The sequence below is a fragment of the Homarus americanus genome, unplaced genomic scaffold, assembly GCF_018991925.1.
Source record: "Homarus americanus isolate GMGI-L3 unplaced genomic scaffold, GMGI_Hamer_2.0 scaffold34360, whole genome shotgun sequence".
Taxonomy (NCBI): domain Eukaryota; kingdom Metazoa; phylum Arthropoda; class Malacostraca; order Decapoda; family Nephropidae; genus Homarus; species Homarus americanus.
Genome location: NW_024739403.1, coordinates 2832361 through 2858861, shown reverse-complemented (window position 1 = coordinate 2858861; position 26501 = coordinate 2832361). Strand labels below are relative to the sequence as shown.

The window sequence follows — 26501 nt, the reverse complement described above, 5'->3', positions numbered from 1 at the left end:
CGCTTGACAGGTGGTGGCCCACACGCCACAGATTTCCGTGAAGACCTGACGCATCCGCTTGTGCTTACGCTGAGTGACTGTGAGGTGATGCCAATTTGTGAGAGGTGTTAAGTGCTCGTGCATGTAGTTACTATTGCTAACTGCACTTTAATAGGCCTGATTGCCTCAGTGAAGTGGTTCAGTACTGACTCCCAAAATTAAGTATTCATTGTCGCCGCAGTGAAACACAGCTCACTATAAACATGCTGTAGAGTTTTCACTTTTGCAGTTAAGAATCTACTGTGTTTAAAACTTCAGTTTATAGCAACAAGAATATGATTGCTGTGAAATAAGGTAACAATAATCTACTGGCAAATAGCAACACATTTATGTATCGTTCGTTAAGTGATTGTTTAGCGAAAAGAGTTTATACACTTAAAATAACAATATTTACGCGACAACTCTCATTGCCAGGAAACATAACACAAGGTGTCGTGGGAATAAGTGATAAACAACTGTGCTGAGAACGACAACCACAAAATACAAAGATCACAAGAAATGGAGCAAACGATGTTGAGCGGCGGGGGTGTGTCCCTGCCAGTGACCACCACTGGAAGCATGATGTCCTTGGGGTCTTCCTTGGCAAGCCTGGCGCCCCTGGAACCTCCTAGGGCATCTACATACCCAAATCTGTTGCCGGGCTCGGAGTGGGGGCTTCTGGAAACTACTGACATCGCACGGGACTATGGCGGCCTCTTTTCCTCCTCACTGGTAGAATATGGTCTCCCTCCCATCTTACCACGGACTCCCACGCCTCATGATGCTCTCCATCCTCCTCATGATTTAACTTACCCCATGCATTACGCCGCCCCTATGGAGTACCCGGCACCCCTGACACCTGATAGTGATCCACCCTCTGATGGCAATGGTTCTCCGACCTCCTCCCCACCTGCAACATCACATTTACTGCCTTCTGCCAACGCTTTCCCGCCCACCTCTCATTACACGCCCACCTCACAGTTCACCTCCTCCAACTACCTGCCTAGCCACACCATCACCTTCAGCAGTTTGTCACCGCCAACCGACGATTTAGCGACGTTAACATCTGTCTTGCCAAGTACCGTAGGGGGCTCTGAACAGCAAGCTGCCTCCCTGGGTCCTCTCTTGCCCCTAACAACCCATAATGTTGGGGAGATGGGCTTCGGGGGCTTGAGTAGCGACGTACTTACTTCTCTGGGATCTTTAGTGAGCGAACACCGTGCTGATCTGTCCCACGACCCAGCTGATACCTCAGGTGAGTGACATAATCAACCATATTGACTGAATCAATTGCCTCTTCTCACCAAAAAATAATTCTAATGGCCTATCTTGTGGCACTTTGACACGGTAGCCGAATGACACAACCACAGCAGCTTTACATATTGCCTTGACCATTGACTTTCTGACACCACAGGTAGGTGCCATGGTTGCTTGCTGACCTAACCCAACGCCGTATTTGAGTATTATGGCCTCCACTTATGACCTGCTTCTCCCCTCCCTTGGTACAGTAGTATGGCAACAAAATCTGCTACACGTACTGACCTGCTCAGCCCCTCTGGCACAGTAGGATGGTAACACAATCTGTTTCACTTATTGGTCTGGCCGGTGATCCCGACACTTTTTTGTGTGTCTTCGTCTTCATATTTCTTAAATTTGTGTCTCACACAGACTGTGTAAAACTTGTAAACAAATTAGAACAAGGAAGCGGTAGTATCGAACGCTTTTAAGTGGTTAGTTTTTTTTTCAAATTTATTACTTTTCGGTACATCAGAAACTTGAGATTTTGTGAAGGTAGTCAACTATGATTTTCCATCAATCAGTAAACCGTCAAAAGGGTCATATTTACAGAGGAACATGACCGTAAAGCTTCGACTTCAGATGGTGTTGTAGCAGCACACAAACTGGTAAAGAAACAATATTTCAGCGAATCAAATATTCTTGAATATGTGTTTATATTTTGTCTCATTTCCCCTTGAAAATAATATATTTGTAGTAGTTTTTAAAGTAAATTTGTTTTAATTTATTTTGCCTTATACCTAACGATGCAATATTAAATACATATACGGAATACAAAATATTCACTATACCATATAAAGCCTTCAGAAGGGACAGTACTGTAGTGAAATGTTCTCAAAACTACTACCGAGACGTAAGAAAATTAGCCAAGACAGCTGTGGGAGATTTTTAAAAGTCACTTGATCTCGAGTCTTGAAAGAGAGAGCACACATGGTTCGCCTTACAAGGGACAACGGCTCACCTTAGCTCTCTCCCCCTCTCTCTCTCTTTAACGACTTCCATTTCCACGAGTTGTTGTTTTTTTCACCTTTTCTCAGGTTCTAATTAGTGTATTAATGAGAAAGGGTTAAATAAGTCATGATTTAGTTAAGTATAATAAGAGTTAATGTTCGGAGACGGGAGCGCTGATCACCCCACTCACACTACTACTCAAGCGTGACAGATACACAACACCGCCGAGATACTCAGTTATTTGTGCTATGTAGTATTTAGTTTCGTCTCTCCCTTGTGTTGGTCTGTGTCTCTTGTTGCATCAATGATATCGAGGAGGAAGGACGTGTTAGTGCTTGAAAGAATGCGGTGCTATCATTTTTTTATGAACATTGAACGACAGATTTTATATTCGCTATAGATGATAACCTTTGAAATTAATATATATATATAAAGAATAATATAGTTTTCACCTTATTAAAAATCAACGCCTGAATTAATCGTCGCTTTAAAACTGAGGTAAGTTTATTGTTTTTTGTGTGATGTGATCTGCTGTCGAGTTGTGGTGGTACACAGGTGAGTTATTATGAAATATATGATTAAAGATATTTGAGTTTGATATAAATAGATGGAGTTTAACTAGTGTGTGATCTGGTGATAAACTTGAGGCTCTAAATATCTCTGAGAACATTACAAATTATGATTATACTAGAGTGAACTGTTTGTATTCAGATCAGAAGGAAATATTCGGCCAATAGTTAGAGTAAAAATACGTTATAGAATTATTCAAATTATCCCAACATAATTAATCGTAAAAGTAACTGAAAATCAACCATCAGTTCACAGTAGACGGAATTATATAAAGTCAATTATTTTTTCACAGGGCAGTGAAACTTGTTTATGTATCAGTATTAGCTAAAGAAACTTATCAACATCTCTAGTTTCTGTGGAGTGTTTCAGGGAGTCAGTCACTAAGGTCGTTTATAGTTTCACAAAAGTAGTGGTCTCAGGGAAGATGTGAGCGCCTCGTTCTGGTAACTCGGAGGGCAGTGTCAGCTATCTGTGCAAGGCGGTCAAGGTGCGTGGGAATATTTAATTTCATATTCAAGAAACCAGAGCTAAAACGTTATCGAAAACTGTGAACTTCGAATAATATAAATGTTATTATTTTCAACTAGGGGAAAACAATAACTTATCTGTATTAAGGATAAGCTGTCAATGCTAGATCATGTAGATCGTCCCAACATTTCTCTCCTGAGCTGGGATAATCGCGGAAGATGGGCGCCTCTCAACCCTTAGCTCTCACCAGCAGCGGTAACCCTACCTTTGGTATTCCTCAACACAGCGGCCGACTGTACAACATAAAAGCTACCATTATTTACTCACAGACACCCGAGATGCTACCGGGGCCCGTTGTACTCACAAACTGTGGTGGTACTCGTTGAGAGCCGTGCTGAGTCTCACTGTAGCTATGGTGGTACACAGACGAGTTGTGGTGGTACAGAGACGAGCTGTGGAGGTACGCACACTAACCACGATGCTACACACACACTAACCACGATGCTACACACACGCTAACCACGATGCTATACACACGCTAACCGCAGTGGTACGCACACATAGTGCTGTGGACAGAGCTGTGGTTGTACACACACGAGAATCTGTGGTATACACAGGATGACCTACGGAGTATCTACACTGGCTTCTGTTATACACATATTAGGTTCAGCGGTACACACACTCACTGCAGTAGTACACATATAAGCTACCCCAAACGTTTTTGCTTTGGTTTTGATCACATAGACCATTTAGTAGCATTTGTCACTTGCTGTTGCTACAGTGAATGATCTATCACAACGTCAAGATTGTTCTCCTTATCGACAGTATCCAGGAAAGTGTTATTAACATAATGATTGTGATTAGGGTTGTTGTATCCTACGTGTAGGGTTTTGCATTTCGTAATGTTAAAGCGCATGTGCTAGTCTCGAGACCATTTGAACAGTTCATGAAGGTATTTCTGCATTGTTGCTACATCGTCTTGACTTGCTACCTTTCCAAATATATTCGTGTCATCCGCAAATTTGACAATGTAGCTCGATATATTTTTATAGATGTCATTTATGTAGATCACAAAGAGGGTGGGTCCAAGGATAGAGCCTTGTGGTACTCTATTAAGAACCGTTTTTCATGGCATATTCATTAAAATTAACAACTTCTTTTACCTTCTTTAAATTCTTATAAAACTCATTCTAATTATCATTAGTTGGTAAATTAACCTGAATTATTGCCGATTCTATTTGTTTAGAAGTAATCTTAAACAATAAGTAGCCGTCTGACACTATACCCAACTTCTGCTCTACATCTATTAGACATCTACCTACCTTGCATCCTTTTCACTACCTGATATTCTCCACTACCACTATTTAAACTTTTCCATCTTACTTCAATTGATTCCAATATATCCCACCGAAACCGTAACATCTTTCCTCCAAACATTTGCGTATTTGTCACTTTTATCTCATGTCTTCACACACTTAGTTTCTATTTTAAGATTATGTTCCTCACCCTTACGCTCTCGGGGTTGATGTTTAATGTTCAATGTTTTGTTTTATTCAGACAATACTTGATAACTCCCGGTGGCAGAGTTAACAGACGGCAGACATACAGGTACAATGTCCCTCATGATACACTTACAAACTACGAGATACACACAAGGGTTCAGACTGTGTACACGAGCTCATCATATACACATCCTGAAGTTATAATGATACACATAACTGATTGAGAGCGTAAAAAGTACCTACAATAAATAAGACTGAACACACAAAAATATCACACATGCACATTTTTGTACGCATATAAGAACATAAGAACGTAAGAAAATAAGGAGTCTGCAATAGGCCGGTTGGCCTGTGCATGGCAGCTCCTGTCGAGAGTTACTACCACTCTCTATCATCCATGAATCTATCTAGCCTCCTTTTGAAACTTTACAGAGTTCCCGCACTTACTACAAAGTTGCTAAGCTTGTTCCACTCGTCCACCACCCTATTTGTGAACCAGTTCCTTCCTATCTCCCTCCTAAACATAAGACATGCACATTTACATAAAGACACTATTATACACACACCTACAAACACAAAGAAGAAATACTTATTGGCACTCTCTGAAAGCATACATGGCAAAATGATTCACAAGTGTTAAATTTACCAACTCGTAAGCTTTCTATAAAACAGACTCTTTCACATGTTGAACCACTGAGTATAAGCAGGCTAGGGTGACAGACTACAGTATATGCAGGCTGAATCGGTAAATAAACAGGTTAAGGTAGCAGTCTAAAGAGGCAGAATCAATAAGTAAGCAGGCTAAAGTAGGAGGATACACACAGGCTGAGGCAAGTGAATCAGCAAGTAGGTAGGCTAGTGATAGACTATACAAAGGCAGTGTTAGTAAGTTAGGATTGCAGGCTGTACACAGGTTGTATCAATAGAGACATACATAGGGCTAGCAGACTACATGTATGATGAATCAGTGACTAAGTAGGTTGTAGGCTGGTGCTCTACATACATAATGAATGAGTGAATAAGCAGGTTAGGATGGCAGGCTATACACAGGATGTATAAGTAAGAAGATAAACTAAGAAGATGAACTACACCGAGAATGAATCGGTGTACAGACTTGATCGTTGGTCACACACAGTCTGAGACAGTATGAATGCAGACTACGGTCACACACACACACACGGAGACTGACGGTAGACACATACTCGGGCGGTAAGTACATAAGTTCGAGCTATAAACACTTAACTTGAGGTGCTATATACTCAAACTAGGATGGTTGTAACGTACAGGGTCTAGGACAGAAGGCAGACAGAAGAGGACGGTAAACAAATAGATGTATTTATCAGTGTTTACAGACCACACTTTCTTACTGCAATGGTACTAACGAATCTTTAATCACATACATTACTTCTTACATATAATATTCAAAAACTGTGACAGTATCCGAAGAAGCATATACTCATGTCTGAATGGTACACACAAACATACATATTCCTACATTTTACCTACACACTGTTGAAAAAAAAAAAACGCTCACGCGAAAAGGCAACGAAATCTTTTACCAAATCTTGATAGTATACAGTACGATCTTAACCATTATTACGTTCCTGCATTATAGCTGCGCAAGAGATTTAGTCAACCGTAATAACACACACTTTGTTTAGCCGTACTTTCACCACTTGTCCTCCTCCATGTTATAAAAAAAATTGTCTTAAAGAAACCCACCCTTTTATATACAGGTACCATCTTCTTACGATAAAATAGATAACAAAAATGAAAAGACAGGAAACTTCTAGAAAAGTTTTACTCAGTATGCGTCATCCCTTTCCCAGCCAGTTAGGTAGGGGAAGGGAACGTGCGTCGGGCAGCAGCTCTTATTTCTGTCACCTAGCGAATAATTTCCTCGGGTATCATAACACTGGTTTAGGGAACACCGAGGGGAGAGACTGGTGGTTCGTGGCAGGGCTACTCTTTAACCCTACCTCCTTATTTTGTTTACTGCGTGTGTGTGTGTGTGTGTGTGTGTGTGTGTGTGTGTGTGTGTGTGTGTACATTACAAACCTATGATTGTACCGTCCTCACACGTGCACAGTCTTATAATATCATAGCTTGCGTAGATTGACACTGTCGTAGGCTGTGTTTGACCATCCTTCCCTGCTAGTGTGTCGTCCTATGCTACGAGTGCGTCCTTCTATACTCTGCGTAGGAACCGTTTTAATGAGTGTGTTCTGTTTTGCTGTATTTTAATGTCATATGTGTACGGAACGTAACTTTAGCGTGTATTGCCACATATTTAGCATGTATATACGGGTTCGTTCTAGCTTGGGTCCTGAACAATACGTGTATATTGCCTTTATTAAATGTTTGTGTGTTCTAGAAAGCATATGTATATTGCTCAAACCATCTTGTGATAAATCATTCATGACACTATTGACAAAGCTCTAATGTATGTTGTGTCTATTGTTCATGGTACTGCTGTGTGTTTAAACCATCCTAGCTTGAGTGTACAGCACCTCAAGTTAAGTGTTTATAATTCGAACTTATGTACTTACCGCCCGAGTATGTGTCTACCGTCAGTGTCTACTGTCAGTCTCCGTGTGTGTGTGTGACCGTAGTCTGCATTCATACTGTCTCAGACTGTGTGTGACCAACGATCAAGTCTGTACACCGATTCATTCTCGGTGTAGTTCACCTTCTTAGTTTATCTTCTTACTTATACATCCTGTGTATAGCCTGCCATCCTAACCTGCTTATTCACTCATTCATTATGTATGTAGAGCACCAACCTACAACCTACTTAGTCACTGATTCATCATACATGTAGTCTGCTAGCCCTATGTATGTCTCTATTGATACAACCTGTGTATAGCCTGCAATACCACCATAATGTAGTTTTGTCAATAGCCTGCTTACCTTACTGATTTTGTTGTAGCAGCCTGTGTGTATCATCTTACTTTAGCCTGCCACCCGAGTCTGTTTACTTACTGACGACCGAAATGTCCGCTTCCCTTCCCGAGTGACCTGCTGGTGAGTGGCCGGGTACTGGCTGGCCTATAAACTAACTTCAATAATACCATAAATTCTAATCGTCCCTTAGTTATTAATCATTTTAAACCATAATTCAAGTCACCATTTTTTAAAGCATTTCCTTTGTTAATCAAATCTTAGTTATAATCTACACTTAATAATTTTTACAACTTTTTTATTAATAGTTATATATAATTAATAAGGAATAAACTGCAGGAAAGACAACAAAATTCGCTTATTTGACATATTGTTGGTTTAGATTCTCGTAAAAAGTGAAAAACTTTTTAAATTTACGAGAACGTCACCTATTAAAGAACAGAGTTAAGCTGTTATTAAACATTATCACTAAAGCCAAAAAATTGACTCAATGTACAGTTCTACTCGATCCGAAACTTGTATTTAGTCGTCAAACTTGACACAGATGAAGACTCTGAGACAGACACCACATAATAAATGGACCTTCGAACAGATGATTTTTTTTATTCGAACAGATGATTTAGGTTGAAAACATTCAATCATCGAAAGTTAAATACGACTGTTTGGTAGATCCATCAAATATAATTCATAACGTGTTGGAGTACCAAAACCCTATGATGTAAAGTTAATGACATAGTAATCTGGTAAGTGAGTGGAAGTAATGCAACATGGATCGTGTTATAGTGAAACAACAAGACAATCACACCCAGGATCGTGTCGTGATGATAAAAGACATTGGCAATAGTAATTAATTATCTATCAACGTGACACTATACTGTATAATGGTTCTTAATGGCAATAAAAAATAAAGAAAAGTATAAATTACAAATATTTTAAGAGATTATATAAGGAGAGTGCAGTTTTTTCTGGGAATTTGTGGTTATTTAAGTCTTGTTATTTTGCACCAAATCAGGAAACCAATGTACCTTTGAGACAGTTCCCACTTGTCTGGTCACACTCTCAATATAGGTGCGCCGGGAGCTTGTTTCTTCAAGTATACTACCAAACTAAACGCTACCATATCTCCGGCATCATCCTGTACATTAACCTAACCTCAATCTAGCGTTGGTCTATAATCGATAGTTCATTTCAACCAATCATATAATTAACATCATGGTATACACTATCATGTTAATATGAATTCATCGATATTGTTTATAACACGACCCCCATCACCGCTGTGCATATTGTCACACTTCAACTTTGTGTACATTACCATAGTGTCGTCTAACATGGTTTCCAAGTCAACTGGATAAGGAACACAAGAACCTGTACCCATCATGAGAGGTGGTGGGCTAATTAAGTCATATGATTGGTTAGATTGGGACCTATTAGGGATGGGACCTATTAAAAGTTGGGCTTATTAGAAGTGGGACCTATTAGAAGTGGGACCTATTAGAAGTGGGACCCATTAGAAGTGGTACCAATTAGAAGTGGGACCTACTAGAACTGGGGCCTGTTAGAACTGGGGCCTGTTAGAACTGGGGCCTATTAGAGGTGGGACCTACTAGAACTGGGGCCTGTTAGAACTGGGGCCTATTAGAGGTGGGGTCGATTAGAACTGGGGCCTGTTAGAGGTGGGACCTCTAAAATGAAGGGAACATTTATCTTTGTACGTACATTCCCAGGTTAGGTGCTATAAACATCAGAGGATAATAATAACATCATATAATCCAGTTTAACATGGGACGATCGTAAGTGAACACAGATATATTCTAGTCCAAAGTGTCCCGGGCGCCGGATGAGGAGCACTGTAAGGGGTATCATGACGACGAGATGAGTGGCAGCGACAACACCAAGGCGGCGACAACCGATCACACAAGATTTATGTCAGTGTTAATCTGTTTCTTTGGTGACTGTGAGGTGATAGCAAATATCGGTTTCCAAGTTAACACATGCATTAGGTTTTCATGGGGATTTCTATTCTGATCTTTAACTTAGTCAGGATGTTTGTATAGTTGTATAGTTTGTATAGTTTGTCGAGACTCCCACAACTTCCAAACGACAATCAACTATGTGTTGTAGTGGAGAACGGTTCGTCACCCGTCTGTCATTCGAGTTTTGAGAAAATTTATAAAATCAAATCTAATCAGCGCTGTAGTGGAGTGGTTGAGTGGGATTCGGTTCCTATAGCAGACGTGGATATGACTCATGGCGGGTTGCTTCGGTCGCATTGATATACACGGAAAATGCCTATAGAGTGAACCCCAGTTCAAATCAAGTATAGACGTGAATCAAAGCGCGATGTCCCATTCTATAATATATCGAACAGGAAATTATTATCGTATGGTAGCTGTCGAAGTTTCCGCATAGACTGGACCAGACTTATGACAGTTCTAGGTTTTAAATACTAACAATGGTTACTTCGCTTCCATTAATACATATTGTGAATATTTATCTACCCCATAAAGAAATACCATACACAATATGTCTCGGAGTCATCACAGGTCAAATTTCCTTTACTTCCATTGTAAACTAATACCAAAGCTAATTATTTGTCTTAAACTGAGATTGCTACCACTAGTATAAGACAAAGTTCTTACCTGTACTAATGCCAGGATAGGGAGAGTAATGTGGTCACTATAACTACATGGTTTAAGGAATTGCTGTGATATAACCCAAGCCTTTGTTGTGTCTGGAAGTGTCTGCGGCGGCATAATATGTTTCACTGTGGTGGTGCCTGTAATATATATTCTCTGACAGTGTTTGTGGATGTGTCTGTTTTAGCTTAAGGGCAATGCCAAGTGTAGTGCCACTCTTTACACCTGTTGACTTTGTAATATCCGTTATAAATACTCTGTTAGTGCATATGAAGGTGCCTGTTGTGATAGTTCCTGTGGGTGTAGACAGTACGTGACAGTGCCTAGGTGTAGTATCTGAAGGCATGGTATTATTGTATCAGATTGTAAAATTTACTGCTTTGATGGGGGAAATGAGTGCGTTTACCAATAAGAAGCAGAAAACATGGAACTGACTGAATAGAGATGAAAAAAATTAATCCTACATATTAGTGTTGCAGACTTCTAAGAAAACTAAAATTAGTAAAAGATCTGATAAAAATATGTAGATCCGTCATAATCAATATATAAAAAATTACTAACATACGTCACACACTAATATTGCAAGTTGCGGGCTACTGTTCTCAAAAATTCAAACTCTTGGCGGTTCTCAAAATCTTGTATGATGGTTGCCGAGTGAATAGGTGAAATGGCAATGGGGGCAGTTGTCGGGGGCAGGTGTATTGATACCAACATGAGATATTGCTTGTGTGGAAGAGCTGGTCATAGTGCAAGTGACATTACTATATATTTAATGTTTTGTGTAACAGTGTTCATATCAGTGCCAGCGATTGTAACTTCGGCACTGATTGTGGTAATGCCTGTAACAATGTCTTTGGCAGTGTCCATGAGAGTGTTTGGAAAATAGACAATGCCTGTGATAATGTATGTTACCGTGCCTACGATAGCATATGACAGTAGGTGTGAGTATTAGTAGCAGTAGCCTGTGGTAGTGTTGGTGTCAGTATCGGTGGTAGTGCTGGTATCAGTATCGGTGGTAGTGCTGGTGTCAGTATCGGTGGTAGTGCTGGTGTCAGTATCGGTGGTAGTGCTGGTGTCAGTATCGGTGGTAGTGCTGGTGTCAGTATCGGTGGTAGTGCTGGTATCGTGTCATCGGGTAGTGCTGGTGTCAGTATCGGTAAGTATCGGTGGTAGTATCGGTGGTAGTGCTGGTGTCAGTATCGGTGGTAGTGCTGGTGTCAGTATCGGTGGTAGTGCTGGTGTCAGTATCGGTGGTAGTGCTGGTGTCAGTATCGGTGGTAGTGCTGGTGTCAGTATCGGTGGTAGTGCTGGTGTCAGTATCGGTGGTAGTGCCTGTAATAGTGACGGTGGTGGGCAGCTGGGGTGAGCTCCGTAATCTAGGAGACGTTATATTACCCAAGGGAGTAATAAGATCTAGCTTGATAGAATATATGCTTGACTGAAGAAACTATTGAAATCTCTCCCAGCGGCAGTCATGAGAACGTATACACATGAACGGTTCCTCCCTTCCCCTTCCCGTCTAATGCTATAAAAATGGCATTATGTCATCGTGTATGTAACCGCTCTTGGTGATAATTAGCGTTCGTCAGTTCCCTGGCAATTATTGTGGGTATCGCGGGCCCGCAGACAGCTGTCACCAGTCAAGTGTTGACCATCTCTCCCTCTTGACCTTTCAGCTCCTTGCCCCATACGAGATAATACCCGAGAAGTCAGAAGATGAAAAACTCTCATTTTATGTAACTTAACCCATCACACTTAACTCTACTTGTTTAGTTATGAACTTTCCTTGCGGTAAAAGTTCACAACAGAGAAGGGAGAGAGGCAGTAACCTAAAGTCAGCAAGATGGCAGTCCGCAGTGAAACATGACCCAAGATCCTCTTTGTTTTTCTGAGCCCCACCTGAGACTCCACCGACTGACGTCACGCCTACGTCACGGCTACGTCAGAGCGGCGGTTGTGCGTTACCCGGACCAGGCGCACACGTTTTTATGGGCGTTTTTTGTGCGCGGGAGTCACATAGCAGTGTCATTACGAGGATATAGTTAGTGTCAGAGCGTGGAGGCAGGGATGGAGCCGGGGTCTGGCAGACGACACACTCCCGCCCCCACCAGGATGTGGAGCACCCACCTCCTGCGTCAACAACACACACACACACACACACACACACACACACCAGGACACAAAACTTGCTCCAACACTTTCTCGCCACCAACCGAGAAAATTATGCGACAGCTTGCGGTGGTAAGTTTGGCTGGGAGGTGGGTAGGGAGTTTGAGAGGGCTGTTTAGTTGTGGGGAAGGAGGGAAGACTGCTTCGTGATGGGAGAAGGAGGGACTGCCTGGTGATGGGGAAAGAAGGGCTGCCTGGTGATGGGGAAAGAAGGGGCTGCCTGGGGATGGGGAAGGAGGAGGTATCATTGTATGGGGCATGGGTGGCAGGCTGTTCCTGCTTGCAAGGTTGAAGGGAGATTATTTTATCGTGGCAGTAGGGCTGTGTATTCTGTAAACGCTGAGCTGCATGTCAGAAAGTGGAACACGAGAGTAAAAATTCTCAAGACAAAATTAATCCTATTTCTGGGAAGAGAGATGGACGTTCAGTGTCTTTTTATACGATAATTTTTCTGCCCTTGGGGTTTATATTTTTATTATATACGACTTTAATTCTCTAGATAAGGAGTTCTAAGAAGACTAGAAATTTGTCCAATTACAAAAAAAAAGAAAAAAAAGATAAGGGCATAAAACTCGAGCAGATTTAGTCATAATTTCTACGAAGGGAATTCCTCTCACACAAACGCCACCATCCTGCTGGATGACTGGCATTCATGTTTTTATCAACTCGAACTTCATCTTTATCATTCTCTACCAAGATAGGCGTCGTATTGCAGTCTGAAAATCCAGACCAGATCCGTAAACAACACGATAATCTACTCCAGTTTATCACACAAGGCGCTAATTAAAGCCAATTATAGAGAGAAACTCCACATAAAAACAAGTTGGCAGTGAGTGTTGTAAAGTGCTGCTACATAAAGGAGTGTATACTGAAGATAAGCTGAACCAAGTGTAGGATCATGTTTAAGACTGTGATTTATTTTTCGTCGTCAATAGTTATGTTGCTACTTATATCCTTATCAACCTGTTCATATTTCTCACACTTCTTTTTTATAGAGAATGTGAGATTATTAACTGCTTAAATTTAATTAATAAAGAATAAATGTAAATAGGGTTATAATTCTTAGATACTAAGTGGGCTTCCTAAATAACTTTACTGGATACATTATCGAGGCAAGGAATCACAGCAACATAAACACTCAGCATGTGCGTGGTACTTTTTAATTTTTTTTTACAAGCAGTGGCGAGATAAGTGTGTCGGGAGCAGGTGCCACCCTCGCCAGTTTCACCACGTTGGTCACATTTAGTTTCATTTAATGGAGTAAACTGACTGGACGCTCAACACGTGTTAAATTGCGCCAGTGGCTAACCAGCGTCAGTTACCCCAGGTGATAATATACAGTTTCATGGGTCCAACATAAAATCTAGGGATGGTTGTAATAAATTCCTCACTGAGTGTGAGTGTAAGACAAGCTGGGAAGCCGTGTCGTCTGGCACCCAACACATCGCACAAGTTTTACGGTGGCACTAGTCTGTTTCTCTAGGATAACACAGCTTGATAAGTTTTCTAGTTGAATAATAGTGTAAAGACTTATCTTTAATATAATAGTTTATGATAAATTTCAAAATACATGTAGACGGGAGCCGTGTGGATGTTAGAGAATGAGGTGGATGTCTATGAGAGAGATCGGATGTAAGACAATACGGGACCTACGGTCGTCGCCCCTCGTACCCACAACAACAAGTACACCCCTACCCCCTCAACGCCCCTCCATCCCCTTACCCCATCCCCTCAACTCCCTTCCATCCCCTTACCCCACCCCCTCAACACCCCTCCATCCCCTTACTCCATCCCTCAACTCCACTCCATCCCCTTATCCCACCTCAATTCCCTCCATCCTTACACCCCTCAACACCCCCATCCCTCCATCCCTCAACTCCTCCATCCCTTACCCCTACCGTCAACTCCCTCCATGCCCTTACCTCATCCCTCAACACCTCCATCCCCTTACCCCATCCCTCAACCTCCATCCCTTACCCCATCCCTCAACACCCTCCATCCCTCAACTCCCTTCACCCCCCTCAACTCCCTCCATCCCCTCACCCCTCACCCCCCTCACCACTACTTCTCATCCCCGATACCCTGTTAGTAAAACAACACCCTTTGTTTAAACGCTTTTTTTTATTTTTTTTCTCAGCCGTTTCTTTCCACTCTCCTGCCTAATAACGATGAGACTTGTTTTGATTTTTTTTCTCTCTCACTGTAGTTACCTTCATTATCTTGTTCTCCCCTGTATCTCATTTTCTTATAACCTCTTCACTCTTGATGTCTTCCCTTCCCTTATTATCCTTTTGTCTTAGTTTTGTCTCCTCAATGATTTCCTCTTCACGATTGTTTCCTATCTTCTTGTTTCATCTTTTTCTCTTCTCAGTGTCTTTTGGTTTGTCGTATTGTTATTTATTCGTGTTTTGTTGTTTTCTTCCTTCTCTGTCTTCGTATCTGTCTTCTTCTCTGTCTTCTTATCTGTATTCTTCTCTTCATCCTAGTTTTTGTTTTTGTTTTACCCTTCTCGTGTTTCCTCTCCTCTCTTATATTATCTTGCTGCTGTTTCCTCTTTGGTTTTGTTTTTTCATTTATGATACTTCTCATCATTATAATACTTCTCTTATAATTTTAATACTTCTCTTACCATTATAATACCTCACTTATCATTATAATACTTCTCTTATCATTTTAATACTTCTCTTACCATTATAATACTTCTCTTATCATCATAATATTTCTCATATCATTAAAATACTTCACTTATCATTATAATACTTCTCCTAGCATTATAATACTTCTCCTATCATTATAATACTTCTCTTATCATCATAATACTTCTCATATCATTATAATACTTCACTTATCATTATAATACTTCACTTATCATTATAACACTTCTCTTATCATTATGAAGATAATACTTCTCTTATCATCATAATACTTCTCCTATCATTATAATACTTCTCTTATCATTATAATACTTCTCCTATCATTATAATACTTCTCCTATCATTATAATACTTCTCCTATCATTATAATACTTCTATCATTATAATACTTCTCTTGTCATTATAATACTTCTCTTATCATTTGTCTTTCGTTTACTTCTCGTTGCCTTTCCTATTACTTATCTCTATTAGACTAAATAGTGATAATTGCCCAATAGCGATGACAATTATGTAATTCTTACGGGGAAATTTTTTTGACTGGCTCTGTAGATGATCAAGTAAGTTACAATAACTTAACTTAACCTAACCTAACCTAACCTAACCACGCTTAATCAGCGATTATCCCTATTTAACGTGATATAATTCACACTATACAGGGATAAATAATATTGTGGTTTAATTTCTACAGCTTGATGATAATTAATACGTCCAGAGTAAAATTTACCCTATTTCATATAAGACGTCATAAAATAGCCAAATTATACCCACAGTAGGTTAGGTTAGGTTAGGTTAGGTTAGGTTAGGGTAACTTAAAGAAAAAGATGCAGTGAATTCAAACATTAGCAGAAGTGTAAAGTGGCGGTGTTGTATTGCCAGTGGCGGTGTTGTAGTGCCAGTGGTTGTGTTGTAGTGCCAGTGATGGTGTTGTAGTGCCAGTGGTGGTGCTGTAGTGCCAGTGGCGGTGTTGTAGTGCCAGTGGCGGTGTTGTAGTGCCAGTGGTGGTGCTGTAGTGCCAGTGGTGGTGCTGTAGTGCCAGTGGCGGTGTTGTAGTGCCAGTGGTTGTGGTGCCAGTGGCGGTGTTGTAGTGCCATAGTGGTGGTGTGTTGCAGTGCCAGTGGTGGTGCTGTAGTGCCAGTGATGGTGTTGTAGTGTCAGTGGTGGTGTTGCAGTGCCAGTGGTGGTGTTGTAGTGTCAGTGGTGGTGTGCGCCAGTGGTGGTGTTGCAGTGCCAGTGGTGGTGTTGTATTCCCATTGATGGTGTTGTAGTGTCAGTGATGGTGTTGTAGTGCCAGTGGCGGTGTTGTATTGCCAGTGGTAGTGCTGTAGTGTCAGTGGTGTGTGGTGGTGTTGCAGTGCCAGTGGTGGTGTTGCAGTGCCAGTGGTGGTGTTGTATTGCCAGTGGTGGTGCTGTAGTGCCAGTGATGGTGTTGTAGTGCCAGTGGTGGTGTTGCAGTGCCAGTGGTGGTGTTGTAGTGTCAGTGGTGGTGTTGCAGTGCCAGTGATGGTGTTGTAGTGCCAGTGGTGGTGTTGTATTGCCAGTGGTGGTGCTGTAGTGCCAGTGATGGTGTGTGGTGTTGCAGTGCTAGTGGTGGTGCTGTAGTGCCAGTGATGGTGCCAGTGGTGGTGTTGCAGTGCCAGTGGTGGTGTTGCAGTGCCAGTGGTGGTGTTGTAGTGGTGGTGTGTGGTGGTGGTGTGTAGTCCCCGTGGCGGTGTTGTAGTGCCAGTGGTGGTGTTGCAGTGCCAGTGGTGTGTTGCAGTGCCATTGGTGGTGTTGCAATGCCAGTGGTGGTGTTGTATTGCCAGTGGTGGTGTGTATTGCCAGTGGTGGTGTTATAGTGGCAGTGATGGTGTTGTAGTGCCAGTGGTGGTGTTGGTGGCGTTGGTGCCAGTGGTGGTGTTGCAGTGCCAGTGGTGGTGTTGTAGTGCCAGTGGTGGTGTTGTAGTGTCAGTGGTGGTGTTGCAGTGCTAGTGGTGGTGTTGTAGTGCCAGTGGCGGTGTTGTAGTGCCAGTGGTGGTGTTGCAGTGCCAATGGTGGTGTTTCAGTGCCAGTGGTGGTGTTGTAATGCCAGTGGTGGTGTTGCAGTGCCAGTGGTGGTGTTGCAGTGCCAGTGGTGGTGTTGCAGTGCCGGTGGTGGTGTTGTAGTGCCAGTGGTGGTGTTGTAGTGCCAGTGGTGGTGTTGTAGTACCAGTGATGGTGTTGTAGTGCCAGTGGTGGTGTTGTAGTGCCAGTGGTGGTGTTGTAGTGCCAGTGATGGTGTTGTAGTGCCAGTGGTGGTGTTGTATTGCCAGTGGTGGTGTTGTAGTGCCAGTGGTGGTGTTGTAGTGCCAGTGGTGGTGTTGGTGGTGGTGTTGTAGTGCCAGTGGTGGTGTTTAGTGCCAGTGGTGGTGTTGTAGTACCAGTGGTGGTGTTGTAGTACCAGTGGTGGTGTTGTAGTGCCAGTGGTGGTGTTGTAGTGCCAGTGATGGTGTTGTAGTGCCAGTGGTGGTGTTGTAGTGCCAGTGATGGTGTTGTAGTGCCAGTGGTGGTGTTGTAGTGCCAGTGATGGTGTTGTAGTGCCAGTGGGGTGATGACCGCGGCCAGTCCTACCACCCCAGTATAACGGTTCAGTGGGGAGGAGAGGGTAAGGCGGGAGAGTAAGTACAGAGGGCCGCCAAGCCAAGCCAAGGCAAGCAGCGGCCAGGTCTTTCTGTGTTAAGATACGGGCAATGTTATAAGGACGTAGCATTACATCCGAAGTGGAAATATTGGTGCCAGTACTATACGCATTTACAGTAAATAACCCAGCTTCCCCCACCCCCCTCCACCCATCCGCCCCTTACTCTAAGCACCCCTTTCCAGTGTCCACCTCATCCCCTCCACAAACCACCCCTTCCATTGCCCCTCCATCCTCTCCCCAAACGACCCCTTCCATTGCCTCTCCATCTTCTCTACAACCACCTCTTTCAGTGTCCACCTCCATCCCCTCCATAACCACCTCTTCCATTGCCCCTCAATCCCCTCTCAACAACCCCGTTCCAGTACTCGTCTTACCTCCCTTCCCTTCTCAACCAAACTACCCCCCCACACATGTTATAAAAATGTATCTCCCAGCGTAACCATGGCCTGGTCAGGTCTATTATGGCAACGATGTGACGCCAACCTATAGAACACCCCGACATCCCAAGAGAAAAAATAAAATATGTAATGAAACAATCTTTATGTAGTTATAATATCTAATGCGATTTGTAAGGGAAGAAATGTCTCTTAATCAAGGTGTGGTGAGAGACTGTCAGAGAGACAGTTTTACTCTACTGTCTCTCATTTCTTTGTTTCCTTTGCTATCACCTAACTACTACTAATTCGTCGTAATTGCTTCACAAATTTGTGAATGCTGATTTATCACTATTCTTCACATGCGGTCTCTGAAATAAATAATCTAATATATTTTCTTCTTCGTTCTTTAATTTTTATTATAATTCATAAAAAAATTCCTTCAATCTTTTTTTTTCCTTTTTTGGATAACTTCTCTTATTCTTTTCTGCCTTTTCATCATCTCGATATTTTTATGTTATTTTTTTTTTGCTTTACATTCTTCTTCCTTGTCTGTGGCTTCTTATCGCCGTCTACCCCTTCCCTCGGCCCGCCCCTACCCGGACCTGGCACTGAGCATCCGGGTGCCAGTGCCATGCTGCTTGTGACGCTTCTCTCGCTATTGTTCTTTTAATCACTGCAGCTGCAGACACACACGCACACATACACACACACACACACACACACACACACACACACACACACACACACACACACCTACACAAATACATACATACAGATATGGACACACACGCACACACACACACACGTTGTTTTCTTATATTCAAGGCTGGCATGTGCAGTGTATGTGAGGGGGTGGCTGGGATAAAGGCTGCATACTTTTAGAGGGAACTGCCGTGACATGTGTGTAGTACAGTAACTACATGTTTAGGAGGAGACAACGGGTGTGGGAGGGGAAGGCATGTAGTGGTAGGGTGTGTGTGTGTGTGTGCTGGATTGATATTGAAACCGTTTATTTAGTCAGAAAAATACAGAGTTGACAATAATAACAACACTGACAGGACTGATTCAAATGGGAGCCTGAGCAGCGAATCAAAGTACCAATAGGTGACAACCAAATACATAGTTTGGCCTGGATAATCAGAACATAGAACCGATGGTTAATGAAGTTGTACTAAGTGTGCCCGTGTACCCCGTCACCCCCTCACACCCCGTCATCCCCCCCCCCCTCACCCATGAGCGCTTCGGAATAATGTTTCGATACTCCTGAGTTCACACATCACGGAGAGAGAGGATTGACAACGCTAACTGTACCAGGTGAAAGTGTGGCCGATTGTACACGTGACCCTTGGCAGCTCACTCACGGGAGCACCCCCAATAGGCACGTCTTCGCCACTTGGACTTGGTGAGGCGATACCAAGTGTGTGTACTGCATGTGTTCCTGCAAATGAGATGAAAGACAGATTTGTATGTGTGTTACTGTAAATGCATTTTTTTGGATGAAGTGCTCTTGCCAATGAGGTGGCAGGCAGATGAACAGGGTGTTAGTGAGGGTAGTGTATACTGCTGCTTAGACTCTAGACAACAGTGAATAGTTAAGGTGCGGTGGTGGGATGTGTGTTGTGATCTTATATAAGCCAGGTACCAAGCCTCCACGGTGTTCCTTACATATAATGAATGGAATGAGGCTTTTCCCCCTTCCCCACCTACCTTATATCACACTATCATCGCTATATACTTATGCAGTTATCTGTCTTGCATTAACTTTGTTACAGCGGTTTTTTCCCTCTGTGATAAGAACAATAAACAAGGGCACATAACATTGCTTGTGTCGAGATCTCAGCCATTCTTAGCTTTACCGTCTAATTTCCTCCAACAGAAGATGCACTAAAGGCAGACCTGCTGGGCAAGCCGAGGAAGGAGAGGACGGCATTTACGAAGCACCAAATCCGCGAGCTGGAGGCAGAGTTCCAACACTCCAACTACCTCACCAGACTACGCCGCTATGAGATTGCCGTCTCGCTTGACCTCACCGAGAGACAAGTGAGTCAGTCAGTCACCTTGATCTACGTGTACAAAAGAGCTGGGTTTTGGTTGTGTAGGGAATAGAGGGTCACTTATCCGTTACTGTAACTGAATAGGTATGTTTTCCTTCAGTAAGTAATGAGAGACAGATACATAATCATTTAGATCTTTTTCTGTAACTAAGAGCAAATTTGTTGCTCCCGTAAAAGTGTTATGTTAACTGTTTTGGGAGAATGAGTTGTGTGAGTTGTTAGCCGATGTAGGTGTAGATGATGATAACCGAAACGTCAGTAAATAACGAAACGCGTGTAATGGTATAATTCAATAACAACTTAGTGTGTTTGCAGTAATTATTTCGTAGAATTTTAATAACTCTTTTGTTAATGACTATTTTCCCAAGTTTATTATCTCATTACCTTTTCAATACTCATGAACAGTTTACAAGATATGATTATTTAAATTAATTTGATCCTCGAAAACTCTTACACTTAAATTATCACATCAGAGATTTCTATATTTTTCTACAAATATATTCTCCTCTTCTGGTAATTAATTCTGTTATTGTTTTTATTACATTAAAAATCACGTTTGATAGACCTTTGCACACACGGCTTATTAAAACAAATTTGTTACCCCGTTTTTCAGTTTATTTTGAACAGTTCAAAACTCGAAACAATTAAGATTCATTCGAATTAGTTTCATAAAAAGGAATATCACTGAAACAATACCGGAGACACGCTTCATAACAGTGAGACAAAGTGTGTGTGTGTACAGACATTTTATAAAAATATTGGCGTCAATAGGGCAAATATTAATAACTGATAATATTACAATATATACACGCTAACATTATCGAAAACGGAATGCCGTACTGCTAGAAGACTGTTTGAGAGCATTATGGGTTCGAATATCATAATACACCCATAGTCATACCTATGGTTGACTGTGTATTTTGGTGATCTGTCGGTGTAATATCCGCAAGTCTGTCGAAGTAATCTGATAGAATGTCAATTTCTAATGAGATGGTGTCAAAGGTTATGTCGCAATGATATAATGCAAAATATTGTCTATATATTATGAATTTCCGTGAGAGTAAAGTGCAAAAACGGAGGGTAGTTTTACTATAAGGTTTCAGTTGTTTTAATAAAAGAACACATGTAGACTTTGTAAAGTGTGGGCAAAGTGCCCTTTGTAGTAAATAGATCGACATATTTGTCCATTTATTTTAGAAACTCTACTGGTGGTTGACTGTGTATGAAAGTGGAATAGTTAATAATAATGGAATTCTTATTGAGGAATCTGTTTGGATACAAAGTTACGAGGTAAAGCTTTAGTGGAGTCTTAATTCAGCGTTTCTCAAGCAGTTACAGTGTTTACGGGAACTTTTCTTTGAGTATTCGTTAAAGCCCATCCTTCCATTTTGCTTGGAGATAAATATACTGTACAGTCACAATAGGAACAGAATGTATCTACTGCTATAACTTATAGTTTGACCTACAAGAATGACTTTGGAAATTAAGAATTATTAATTAACTTATATAATGTGAATATAGTTGCAATATTTATATAATACTTGTTATATTTTCCTCCAGGTTAAGGTGTGGTTTCAAAACCGACGGATGAAATGGAAGCGGACTAAGAGTGGACAGTTGGCAATGAAACGTCAACAGCAGCAGCAGCAGCAGCTGGAGCAGCAGCAACAACTGGAGCAGCAACAACTGGAGCAGCAGCAACAACTTGAAAAACAGCAACAACAGCAACAACAAGAGAAGAAGAACCCAACCCAGCTAGACCTCCAACAACCTCAGGCGGACGAGATAAAGCCCGCCTTCCAAGTGCCTCAAGAGCAGCAACTGAATAATAACATCAGGGACACCACTAGTAGCAAAAGCAGTCCTGATAGAAACAACAGCAACGTGAGTAGCAGCAAAGCCTCAAGTGACAGTAGCAACACCAATACCAGCAACAGCGACAGCACGTCTCGTGACCCCGTACTGACCCACCATGGCGTGTTGGACGCACCAGCTACTCCACCAACGCTCTCCACCACCGATCTCCAGGGTGCTCACCTTGAGGATCCCTACACGGGTCTTCATCATGCCCTCGCACCTTCCACACCCTCCACATTAGCCTCCAGCCCCTTAGAAGACGGTGGACCCTACTCTGGCCTCCACCACGAACTGGGAGACACGAACACCTACCTGGCGGAGGGCGAGACTTGCTAGTAACGCATGCAACGCTTCGCTTTAACACTACGTTTGTTTCTTTTTCGAAACTCATTGTTATTTTAGTATTCTGAACTAATCTCATATTTATTGATACGATAATAGAATAAGTGACAGTATACTATGAATAGTTTTCATGATTCTCAACGTCTGTATCAGACTTTCCTCAGAGTACCGTCAGCCAACGTGGGTAATAAAGTTTTTAACTCTTTTCACAATAGAGTGAATATTAGCCAAAGACGTCTTGGAACTATTCCACAAATGATTGAATAATTTCCTACCATAATTAACTTTAAAATGGTGAGAGTTTTGTCTGCAGTGTCTTCATATATTCAGCAAATCCCTGTCGTAATTTACAGTACCTTGATATATCAGTCTCGGGTATATTGTACAAAAATTACTGTTACAGAAATTTTCATTTATCCTTTAATATAGACCCGGCAGTAATGTTATAGTCAACACCCCAAGTTTTTCCGTAACATTAAAGATATTTTTTGATCACTTGTTGCATAGTGTTCCTCTGTTTGATAGTCTAGCAAGTCAGTAGTTTCCTAACCCGAAAGTGTACCAAAAACCTTTACCCTTGATTTTAAAGTGCTCACGTTACGACACAATACACAGCACAGTACATCCAACACACTGTACAGTAATTTATGATCCGTGACGTAATCAATAAATATCCTGACAGACGAATCTTCAAAATTAATATAAAAATTTTTTTTCGATAAATTTATACAAAAATTTATCACTTAATACATCCCAAGAATAAATTAATATTGCTAGCGTTAAGCAACACGGTGGTGTGAGGAGTCTAATATTGTATTCAACTTAATTTATGGTAAATATTCTGTAGAGCTTCCTACAGTACGTTGTAGTATACATGAACTGTATCAAGAGTACTAATGGCAAGCTGTTCAAGTTGTTTATATAGATTATCAAAGATACTTTCTCAAACACAACCCAATAAATAAAGACAAACTATTGAAGTAAAATTCTTAACTAAAATCCACTATAGATTTGTTTTTCTATGTCCAAGAGAACACACACAGTATCTACTCTTAAGTAAAACCCTACAGTAAAAGAATAGATTATTTAGTTGAATTTTACACTACACAAAATATTTTATGCTTGAATATTGCGTAATAAAATTGAGTGTGCAGATACCGTCGTGTTTGACTATCCTCTTTGGCATAACTTCAGACTGAAGGGACTGGGGTATGTTGCTCCTGACAACACACACACACACACACACACACACACACGTTATGAAATGACAGGAGAGTTGAGGAGGTATTAGTGAGATAGTGACTGAGACAATTACAAAATAATTTGAGATTTATTAATTGAAACTGAGAGAAATACATATATTAAGCCCCTCCTCATAATACAGTATACGGAGGAGAGTTAAGTTCTACCAGTCTGTCTGTCTGTCAATAGATCATTAGTCTCCATGGTACAGACATATGAATTCCTGAAAGGTTCCACTAGAGTAAGGAGATGAGGTTGCAGACGTAAATGGTGAAGTAGAAGAAGCGACTGAAGCCTTTTAAGCACATTGAGTAAAGAGTAAGAACTGAGGTAATGGAAACTACTGCAGAGGAACATAAAACAGCGGTAGCGATAGATTTTCCACTATTCGACAACAACGGAAGAGTTAACCAAAGCACCGAGGGGTCTAGAGAGGTAAGGAAGAAACACAGAAGAGGTGTATGTGTCTTCCATACACCCACACCCACCCACACCGCTACTCAACGCCAGAAGATTATGTTCACCTGTGAGATATATTTACCTGTCAGTTGATATTGCCTCATTGATCAGGAGGGGAGCACCTATCCTTGGAGGAGAGAGGTGCCTTAAAACCTACCCAGATGGACAGCTAGGCGGCCACCCTGAGCGCGGGCGCACACACACACACACACACACACACACGATGTTATTTTTAGTGTTGATATTTAACCTACAAAACCTTTCTATCTAAATTAACATCCATAGGGCACCATATAGTAAACACTTCATCATACTGAGAATCTTATACCACCTCGAGGCTTACTGTGAGTCCAGCCATAACAATGCACACGCGGAATTTGTGTGAGTAGGGACAGCTTGTGCTCCTACCGACAGATACTTGACGGTGCGGGGATGTGGGTGGTGGTAGAAATGTAGGTGGTGGCGGAGGTGTGGGTGGCGTAGGTGTGGGTGGGGTGTGAGGGACGTTGGGAGTGTTAGCGGTGGTGGTGGTATATGTGTGTGTGTGTGTGTGTGTGGTAGGCGGGCAGTGGAGGTGTAGGTGACAGCGGAAGTGTAGGTGGCTGTTGCAAGATTGTCATAACCTGGATGGTGATGATGGTTATCGTTGTCATGGCTTCGATTGGCTTTGATCCTCACTACAACATGACAAATATCGAACACCCCCCTCCTCCTCCTCCTCCTCAAGCCGTGGTTATCATGACGTGGTTGGTAGTAGTGGTGGTGTCCCTGCCTCCGTGTAGTGTTGGTGGTGGTTTCGTGGTTTATAGTTTAGGTGGGTGACCATACTTGTGGGCGCGTGGTTCACATTGTGTATAAACTAGTTCGTGTTTTTTCTCGGCGTACATGACGTGGTTTTACCGTATTAAATCCTCAATGACCAAGTTGAATCTGATTACTAAAGACGAGACAGAAGGTAAAGAGTTGCACGATAAACTGGAAAGAGGCAATAGAGATTATAGGAAGGGGTAGTGGACGGGGTTATAAGGAAGGCAGTAGGGGTTATAGGAAGGGGTAGTAGACGGGGTTATAGGTAGGGTTAGTGGACGGGGTTATAGGTAGGGGTAGTGGACGGGGTTATAGGTAGGTAGAGGGGTTATAGGAAGGGTTATAAGAAAAGTGGAGGGAGTAGTAGGACGGGGTTATAGGTAGGGGTGGTAGAGGGGTTATAGGAAGGGGTAGTGGACGGGGTTATAGGTAGGGGTGGGGGTTATAGGAAGGGGTAGTAGGGGTTATAGGTAGGGGTGGTAGAGGGGTTATAGGAAGGGTAGTGGTCTGGGTTATAGGAAGGGGTAGTGGACGGGGTTATTGGGTTATAGGTAGGGGTAGTGGGTTATAGGAAGAGGTAGTAGACGGGGTTATAGGAAGGGGTAGTGGACGGGGTTATAGGTAGGGGGTAGTGGACGGGGTTATAGGAAGGGGTAGTGGACGGGGTTATAGGTAGGGGTAGTGGACGGGGTTATACGTAAGGGGTAATAGAGGGGTAGGAAGGGTGGACGGGGTTATAGGTAGGGGTAGAGGTTATAGGGGTAGTGGAGGGGTAGGGGTAGGGACGGGGTTATAGGTAAGGGGTAGGAGGGGGGTAGGAAGGGGTAGTGGACGGGGTTATAGGAAGGGGTAGTGGACGGGGTTATAGGAAGGGTAGTGGACGGGGTTATAGGAAGGGGACGGGGTTATAGGAAGGGGTAGTGGACGTAGGTAGTGACGGGGTTATAGGAAGTGGAGGTTATAGGTAGGGGTAGTGGGGGTTATAGGTAGGTAGGGGGTAGTGGACGGGGTTATAGGGGGTAGTGGAGGGGGGTAGTGGACGGGGTTAGGTAGGGGTGGTAGGGGAGGGGTGGACGGGGTTATAGGAAGGGGTAGTGGACGGGGTTATAGGAAGGGGTAGGGGGTTATAGGAAGGGTAGTGGACGGGGTTATAGGTAGTAGTGGACGGGTTATACGTGGGGGTAATAGAGGTGGTTATAGGAAGGGGTAGTGGACGGGGTTATAGGAAGGGTAGTGGACGGGGTTATAGGAAGGGGTAGTGGACGGGTTATAGGTAGGGGTAGTGGACGGGGTTATACGGGGGTAATAGAGGGGTTATAGGAAAGGGTAGTGGACGGGGTTATAGGAAGGGGTAGTAGAGGGGTTATAGGAAAGGGTAGTGGACGGGTTATAGGTAGGGGTAGGGGATGGGGTTATAAGAAGGGGTAGAGGGGTTATAGGAAAGGGTAGGGACTGGGTTATAGGAAGGGGTAGTAGAAGGGTTATAGGAAAGGGTAGTGGACTGGGTTATAGGAAAGGGTAGATGAGGGGTTATAGGAA

General features: G+C 42.4%; 1 protein-coding gene across 1 annotated transcript; it reads left to right on the top strand.

Moving 5' to 3' along the window:
- On the top strand, window positions 1-23611 carry LOC121874527 (homeobox protein abdominal-A homolog). Its single transcript, XM_042378676.1, has 3 exons — window positions 1-1273; window positions 20078-20241; window positions 21816-23611. Exons 1-3 carry the CDS (start codon window positions 538-540, stop codon window positions 22446-22448), a joined length of 1533 nt encoding a protein of 510 aa, XP_042234610.1. The 5' UTR covers window positions 1-537; the 3' UTR covers window positions 22449-23611.
- Window positions 23612-26501: the final 2890 nt, after the last annotated feature.

Bases quoted from the DNA above. Each gene is read 5' to 3' on its own strand.
- LOC121874527 (XM_042378676.1), top strand. From the start codon at position 538: ATGGAGCAAACGATGTTGAGCGGCGGGGGTGTGTCCCTGCCAGTGACC. The intron at 1,274-20,077 runs GTGAGTGACATA...TTCCTCCAACAG, and splicing joins CGACCCAGCTGATACCTCAG to AAGATGCACTAAAGGCAGAC. The intron at 20,242-21,815 runs GTGAGTCAGTCA...ATTTTCCTCCAG, and splicing joins TTGACCTCACCGAGAGACAA to GTTAAGGTGTGGTTTCAAAA.